Here is an 8,578-nt window from a genome sequence, read left to right as displayed (position 1 = left end):
TGTATATAAAATTCTGTTCATTTAAAACACACATACATACACACACACACACACACATACCCCTCCCAGTGCTCCTATCATCACATTTATTAGTGTCTTCAGAGAGACGTTGCCTTGGAAAAAATTTTTCTATTGCATAGGATTATCTGATCTTCTCAGTGTTGTTATTCTGAGGGCTTTTCAGGAATCCACTCTTTCCATTTTCATACTAAACTTTACTCTATCCAGGGGTGTAAGGAAACCAAAAGAGAATAAAAGATTGTTTATTCCTTTGGGCATTTACTACTAAATTGATGGTTATAACTGGCTTCAGTTCTAAAAATATTAAGGGTGTCAGTAAATCTATGTTTCTTGGATTGGTGCTGAGGGAGAGTCAGTTCTTTCTTGTGAAATGTGAGATTATCTGGAACTATTTTCCTTCTCTCCAAAAGTTCTTTCTGGTTTCACCTAAGTAGCCTACGAAAGAAAAAGAAAAAAGTTTATTAAAGGAATGCAAACAGACTAAGTTAGAAGGATCAGGGAAGATCAGAGGTGAAGAAAAGGAAGTCATTGGTGAATCTGAACACAGAAAAGGAGAGAGTATCACTGATTTGTTCTGCAGAGTTGGAGTGGATAGAGATTTATTTTTGTAAATGTTTTATTTATATAGATTTGCAGAAGAGAAAATTTTCACACCAAAAGCTGTTCGCTATTATTTAATTATATAACCAGATGGGATTTACTTTTGACAAAGAGTTTAGGAAATTTTTTCTGGGGTTATGCCTAATTTAAACTGATTAGTGGTACTGAATATAAACCTGGGGCACTATGCTCTTTTTCATTAAGTCAGTTCTACTGACTATTTTGGATTCTTTTGTCAAGTTACAATGATGTAGGTGGCCCTAAGCGGTTTATTTAACAGTCCTTTTAGTAAATAAAGCTGGGAATATTATTATTTCCATTCTCAATCTTCCTTCTCCTTATCAATAATCCCAAGTGTGGATCAGAACCCTTAATTTGGAGCAGGGTGATGTTCGAACTTGATGTCTGCTATTGTTTGGGACGATTTTTTTTTCTGGAAAGCAGTATTTTGAGTGTAACGGGTTTTTTGTTTTGTTTTGTTTTGTTTTTTAAGAAACAACTTATGGTATCTATAGTATAAATAATTCACGACAATTCCGTCATATAAAAGACGCAAAAATTCCAGAAATCCCTCGAATTTCTCATTAAAAGGCACAACAGTCGCAGTAGTGAGTATTCATTGAGTGGTACCTTTGAACTCTTGGAGGGCGGAGATTTTCCAGACACTGCAATCTGCAGGTAGATTCTCCTTTTCCCCGCTCCTCCATTCCTTTCCCCTTCCCTCCCAAGCAGCTTTTTTTCATCTTTGCTTGAAACAGCTGTATTCTTAGAATTTTGGACTAGAGCTTCCTCCTAGGGCTGCTAGAATTTAGGATACACAGCCCTGCAAAACTCTCCTGGGAGTCACAGTCTCAGGCTAGGTTCCTGGAGTTACAGGAGGGGCTGCGACAGACTTTGGGGTGGGAAGGTGTATGAGTTGTGGAAGGGGCGGGGAATGGGAAGGATTAGGGGGTGGAGGGGAGAAAGGAATGACCCTTTTGCCTCCAGGAGTGGGACGAGATTCTTAGCGTGAGAGGCGGGGACTAGCTTCACGTGACTTTGAGGGGCTGGAAGAAAAACAGATCCTTGTCTGGTTGGGAGTCTCATTATATTCAAATATTCATTTTAGGAGCCATTGCTTAGTGCCATCCCGAGAAGCACCCTGCTTCGGCTCCCTTGTGAGCTTTTCAAGAAAGTGTTCAAAGATTGGCTGGCAAGAATCATGGACTGTTTTTATATGCCTTGTTTTCTGTCAGTGAGTAGACTTCCCTTTTTTTTTTTTTCATTCCCCTTCCACATTAAGTTATGCCCTAGCTTCTTCCTTTCTCTCCACATTCGCCCTTTCTTCAATGTAACAATAACGTCCCATATTTCTTCTCCACAGTCTTTTCCTGTCTAGCTTCAAATGCAACTTAAGTGACCTTCAAATCTGGTATTTCTAAGAAGGGAAGCGCCAGTGGGGAAGGAAAATGGGGGAGGGGGGAAGGAAAATAGCAGTTAGCCATATATTTATCCTCCTTGGTTTTTTTCCTCTGTGGAAAGTCCATAATTCCGGTGTATGTTCAGTGTCATTTGTCCTGGCTGAGGGGGCTGGGGAGGAGCCCTGCTCACTCCCCAGAAGAGTTTAAAAAGAAGCAATTTAGCGCTTTTTGTTTGTCTCTTAAAAAACACTTAAGCCTCAAGATAAACAAACCCGCTTGCTCTAAAACTGCATTCTCTGTTGTTGGAACTCTTTTGCTGCATCCTTTGATTCCCCACACCCACTCAGCCAACAACTCTCCTCCAGCCCAGACTTAATCAGCGGGATGTTCTGGTGCCCCGGGCCGGGGGGAGTGGGAGGCGGAGGAAGAGGAGAGAAGAGGGAAGGGGTGGGTCGGAGCAGAAAGCGAGGCTGATGGCATTTCACACCGCCACCACCATCTCCCACCCCCCTCCCTTTTTCAACCCCTTTCTATGTTAACTTTTATCTTTGGGCAAGCCAAGTTGAGATCATGGCTAAGATAGCAACTGGGACGCAAAAAGATTAACAGAATGGAGGCTATCGGATTTGGGTTCATGCGACTGTAAACAAGTCAGAACAAGTAATTACCGGGCAATTCCTGCGTTCAGACCATGCATGGCTGCAGCTGATCCGGACAAGGGGGAAGGCTAGACACAGACTTGATCTTTGGACAGGTTATCTAATCTTGGACGCCATTTATGGACATATATGTATATACACTGCACATATTTTCATTTTTATTTATTTTATTAATTTAACCCTCCATCCCTTATCCCTCCCTAGAGACACCATGATTCCTGGTAACCAAATGCTGATGGTCGTTTTATTATGCCAAGTCCTGCTAGGAGGCGTGAGCCATGCTAGTTTGATACCTGAGACGGGGAAGAAAAAAGTCGCCGAAATTCAGGGCCCCTCGGGAGGACGCCGCCCTGGGCAGAACCATGAGTTCTTGCGGGACTTTGAGGCTACGCTGCTGCAGATGTTTGGGCTTCGGCGGCGGCCACAGCCTAGAAAGGGCGCTGTCATCCCCGATTACATGCGGGATCTCTACCGGTTGCAATCTGGAGAGGAGGTGGAGAAGGAGCAAATCCAGAACATCAGTCTGGAGTACCCTGAGCGTCCTACTAGTCGCGCCAACACCGTGAGATGTTTCCATCACGAAGGTCAGTCTGCATGTTCTATCTAGGGATGGAGAAAAGAAATCATGCTCCCAGTTAAGAGGCGGGAGGAAGTGGGAAAAAAGTAGGGAGAACGTGTATGTAAAAATTTAAATGAAAGCCCCCAACTACAGTCGACCTTACCTATGCTGTTGCCTACTTTAAGATCCTGAATCAAAAACCAGAATGATTTTTACTTCTCTGGAGACGCAAAGGAAAGGAAGGCGGTTGAGAGCATTTCGGGGTGGGGGTGGGGGGTGAGGAAGGGGAAAGATAGCATATCATCATTGGGAAAAGTTCTCTGACTCCCATTACTTGTCTTTCCCCCCATCATTTCAAAGTTATCTCTGTTAGCTTTTCAAGCAAAATTTTCAAAATTTAGTATTACAACTGTATATTTGTAAAATTTGTTCAATAGAGGCCTTGTAATCCTATCTGAATGTTTCCTAGTGGATGTTTCCTTTGCTGGCTAAATCTGAATTATTAATCAACCAGCATCATTACAGCATTGGAATTTATTTTCCTTTCTGTAATATGATCAACAAGGCATGCTCTGTGTTTCTTAAATCATATGGGGAAATATTTCGCAATACTGGGAAAATTGAAGCAGAGTGGTGGTTTGTATATATTTCCTTTCACCTCTTGCTGTATCTTTTCAACTCCTTTTTTTATTTCAAACCACTTGAAAAACAATTGAACAAACATACTAAAGCATGGACACAAAGCCAAGATGTTTTTTAAAAGAGAGTCTGATCTTGGAGTAAGGAGCTGACACATGGAAATTATTAGAAATATAAAGTAAGATGGGAATTGCTTTCTGTTTCTGGTTCTTGATGTTTTTGCCTATTTAGTTAAAATAAATAACTAAATTTGTGTCCCTAAAATATCTGACCAGCAGAGTCCATAGTTCAACTCTTTATTTGTATCTTGATTTTTTTCCTAATTCTCCCTCCTCATGTTAAAAAAAAAAAATTAATGTACTCTTTTTCCTTTTTCTTCTTCTGTGCCCAGAACATCTGGAGAACATCCCAGGGACCAGAGAAAATCCTGCTTTTCGTTTTCTTTTTAACCTTAGCAGTATTCCAGAGAATGAGGTGATTTCTTCTGCAGAGCTCCGGCTATATAGAGAACAAGTTAATCATAGCCCTGACTGGGAGCTAGGTTTCCATAGGATCAATATTTATGAAGTCATGAAACCCCCAGGAGTATCCATGCCAAATAGCCTCATTACTCGATTACTAGACACCAGACTTGTCCATCACAATGTGACCCAGTGGGAAAGTTTTGATGTAAGCCCGGCAGTCCTTCGATGGACTCAGGACAAACAGCCTAACCACGGGCTGGCTATTGAGGTGACGCATCTCCAGCAGAGACAGACTCACCAGGACCAGCATGTCAGGATTAGCAGATCTTTACCCCTAGGGGGCAAGGATTGGGCTCAATTCCGACCCCTCCTGGTCACTTTTGGCCATGATGGCCGAGGACATACCCTGATCCGTCACCAAAGAGCTAAGCGCAGTCCAAAGCATCATTCACAGCGGCCTCGTAAAAAGAATAAGAATTGCAGGCGCCATCCCCTCTACGTGGACTTTAGTGATGTTGGTTGGAATGATTGGATTGTGGCTCCCCCAGGTTACCATGCCTTCTACTGCCAGGGAGATTGCCCCTTCCCCCTCACTGACCACCTCAATTCTACAAACCATGCCATCGTTCAGACCCTGGTCAACTCTGTCAATTCTAGCATTCCCAAAGCTTGCTGTGTGCCCACAGAGCTGAGTGCCATCTCTATGCTGTACTTAGATGAGTATGACAAGGTTGTACTTAAAAACTATCAGGAGATGGTGGTAGAAGGATGTGGGTGTCGATGAAACTTGGACTGACCTCAGTGGGAAGGAGAGAGGATATAAACATGCACAAACATACTCCCCCTCTCATTTACCCACATACAGACTGTTCCCTTTTAGCTGGACTTTTTATCTTTTTTTAAAAAAGAAAATGAAAGCCCTAAACATTCACCTTGACCTTATTTATGACTTTACGTGCAAATGTTTTGATTATATTGAACATATATTTTGACAAAATATATTTATAATTGTTTTTAAAATAAAATGAGTCATTATTTTAAAGGTAATTTTTTTTTTCAGTAAACCTGCCTCCCTTTTTTTCTTGCCCCATATTTTTGGGTTAGGATTTGTGCACTTTATACTAGTAAGATCTTATTGGGAGTTGGAGGAGAGAGGGTGAATTGTATGGCTTTGAGAGAATAGATAATAATTTTTATTAATGAAATTAATAATTATAACATCTACATTGCATTTTATTTACTGTTTATAAAGCATTTTTCTTACAATAGTACCCCCATTTCATAGGTGAGGAAACAGGCTCTGGGAGGTTAAATGTGAAGTTACAAACTCTCTTTCCAATAACCTATGGTGAAGTTTGAACCTATACTGAAAATGCAGTAATTTTTCTACTATACTATAATTCCCAGTTAGAAAATTTTCTTTTTCATTTTTTTAAAAAACCTGCAGTGTTCTTTTGTTATATCTTTTTCTTTCCTCCCCTAATTTGTTCAATATTTCTGAGAGAAATATTGAGATAGAAGGAATTAAAACATCTAGGATTCTGTTTTTTCTTTGTTCAATCAGGAAGATTTCACACTTTGCAAAGTAATAACAAGACTCAAATACATTTTTGCACTTTGATTAACATATTAATACTTGCAATTTCTATTAATTTAAAGCTCTTTTCCATGGGGTCAAGGACATCATTCTATGAGATGGTTGGAGAAGCAAAGCTGGAGGAACTTAGGAAAGGTTTCTCCCCATGACAATATTCACCTTTTAGAAGCATACAATAGTATAGTATAAAAAGGTACTTAACACATGAAAATTTACTGTTTCTATGACACCATAAGGCATATTTCCTTTGATTCTTAATTGTGACATTTTTAAAATTTACTTTCATTAATTTTTGTAAGCTCATAGGCCATTTTTAGAAGAAATGAGCATTATAAAATCAAATAATTATAATGTCTCAAATCTAAAAACAATGGGAGCCATTTTAAAGAAAAGATTTTAAATAAAGAGTTGGTTTAGTGATCTCTACTGGATTCCTGTTTCCTTTTGGGTTCAACAGAAAGCCAGAAGACAAAAATTGTTGCATCCTCTTTTTTTCTCAATCCTTTAATTATTGGAGCTGCTGTCCTGCAGGTTAGCTGATAAAATCACAGAAAACAAGGCACAAATAACAAAGGTAATAGGTATTAATATATTAAGTGAAGTACAAAAATAGATCTGGACCTGGTTACTGTTTTACAAAGTGAAAAAGTTTTCCTGCTTGAATTGGTATCAGCTTCAAGATTACCAAGGCCTTGGTAACTTAAACTAAAAAGATAACTAATAGTAAAAAGCATTTTTCTTCATTACCTTTGCTATGGCATCTTACAATAGGATTATTTGCCCAGTAGAAGACATCAGTTTACAGCAGGGAGCAAGAGTCAGAATGCCAGGAGTAAGAAGCTGCTTCAAAAAGTGTGGCCTCCAGCAGCAAAGAAAAGAACTGGCTGTATTTAAGTCAGAACTGGATTTGGATTATAAGAGTTCATGTAATATTTGAATTGCCTTGTTCATATATGTTTCTCTTGGACATTTCTTTTTGAATAAGTTAAAGTATCTTTCCTTTCATTGTTTGCTCCTAGAGAAAGTGATTATAAATAGATAATATAAACAGATAAGGGGAGAGGAGAGAGGAAAAGCATTAGTTTCTGTCCTTCCTACTACATTTCCTAAATAGGACAGGAAAGGAGGCAAAGAATATATGACATTATGTGTCAGTCATCATACTAAGTGCTTTTCAAACATCTCATTTGATCCTCACAACTCTGAAGTAAGTGCTGTTATTAGTCCCTTTTTATCACTGATGAAACTAAGGCAAAAAAGTCAAATGACTTGCCCAGGGTCACACAGCTATTACAGCTCGGGCCAGATTTAGTCTTTCTGACTCCTGGCCTGCTCCACTTCGCCATCTACCTGCCAGAAATAATTATAGCAACAGATCTGGCATGCTACATTTGAACACAATAGAGGACTAGCTTAGCTTACTGCCTTTGGTAGCTGAGGCAGTTAAGTGTAACCTGTTTCCTCAACTGAAAAATTGGGATTATAGCAACTGTTTCCTAGGATTGCTGTGAATATCAAATGAGATAATATAAAATACTTGGTACAGTGCTTGACATATGCTAGGTGCTTTAAAATGCTTGTTTCTTTCCTCCCTTAGACATTTCTCCTCAGCTAAGAGATATATTAATCCTGGGAATTAATTTTGTGGGATGTGAAATGTGAATGTGAATTCAAATATGAAAAAGCAAACAAAAAACTTTTCTATTTAATTCCCAGAATATTAAATAAACTTTATTGCATTTCTTTTGTGTTTATCTCTATGTAGCTTAGGCTGTTTTGGAAGGAAGTAGTAGTACTTTTGTATAATATATGCTTGTAGATAGGGAGTGATTGCAGTGAAAGGGAGAGTGCTTAGGGGAATATTTTTGTATGGTGATGGATGATACAGGGTTGTTCAATGGGTGTTGATTCCATATGAGTGAATGTGCTGTGTTCACCGTATGTATATCTTAAATCTGTATGCTATATGTATCTAACCATATGTGGTGTACTTATGGTATTTGCATATTCCTCCCCCTGCATGTGATTTTAAGGGGAAAAATTAGGGAAGTATGATTTATTTTTATTTTAAATTACTGAAGCTTTATAATTCTCCAGAAGGAGTTGCCATAAAAATAGAAATGGAAAGTTTGTCAAAGCCTCATTTCCCTGCAGAGTGCAGGTGGAGAGAACAGACAGCATTAGGATTCCCCAAAAAGTCCTTGCAAAGCGGATTTTACCCGTTCCCCCTCTTTTCAATAAGGACAGAGCTTGAATAAATCTTTTAAGGGAGACTGAACATTAGTTCTCTTCTGCCAGTTCCATTGCCTGATTTCCAAAATCTTTCTGAAATTTAAGTGTCACTGAAAAAGTTTGGCTTTCCCCTTCAATGCTTGAACTAATTTGAGAGCCCACCTATGTTTAAAGATCAGTCATATTCTAGCCTCCTCAGTACCTCTTCCCATTCTTCACTGCCTTGTAATTTTAGTAATGGATTTTAGTAATGTTCATTTGTTCAGCCAAATATTAGATATGGGGAATTTGCCGTGAATAGAATGAATTTGCTGTGAATATTATGTGCCTAGTTGAGAAAACAGTCCCAAAGTCACAAACGTCAGCATGAAAACTATACTGTTTTAAGATGTTTTCATTCTTTGGAG

The 8,578-nt window shown here is 39.1% G+C and overlaps 1 protein-coding gene across 2 annotated transcripts; it reads left to right on the top strand.

Moving 5' to 3' along the window:
• The first annotated feature begins 1,677 nt into the window (after positions 1-1,677).
• BMP4 (bone morphogenetic protein 4) lies at positions 1,678-5,389 on the top strand. 2 transcript variants are annotated; one of them, XM_074290568.1, is made up of 3 exons: positions 1,678-1,855; positions 2,885-3,264; positions 4,270-5,389. In XM_074290568.1, the coding sequence occupies exons 2-3, from the start codon at positions 2,892-2,894 to the stop codon at positions 5,124-5,126; spliced, it is 1,230 nt and encodes a 409-aa protein (XP_074146669.1). In that variant the 5' UTR covers positions 1,678-1,855; positions 2,885-2,891; the 3' UTR covers positions 5,127-5,389. The 2 variants fall into 2 exon arrangements, with proteins under 2 accessions (XP_074146669.1, XP_074146670.1); XM_074290569.1 differs by lacking the exon at positions 1,678-1,855 and adding an exon at positions 2,520-2,775.
• Positions 5,390-8,578: the final 3,189 nt, after the last annotated feature.

Source organism: Sminthopsis crassicaudata, chromosome 2 (assembly GCF_048593235.1).
Source record: "Sminthopsis crassicaudata isolate SCR6 chromosome 2, ASM4859323v1, whole genome shotgun sequence".
NCBI lineage: Eukaryota > Metazoa > Chordata > Mammalia > Dasyuromorphia > Dasyuridae > Sminthopsis > Sminthopsis crassicaudata.
The sequence above is the reverse complement of the archived record's forward strand: the minus strand, read 5'-3'. Positions and strand labels throughout refer to the sequence as shown.

Excerpts from the sequence above, each read along its gene's own strand:
- BMP4 (XM_074290568.1), top strand. The coding sequence starts at position 2,892 with ATGATTCCTGGTAACCAAATGCTGATGGTCGTTTTATTATGCCAAGTC. Across the intron at positions 3,265-4,269 it reads GAGATGTTTCCATCACGAAG|AACATCTGGAGAACATCCCA; the intron begins GTCAGTCTGCAT and ends TTCTGTGCCCAG.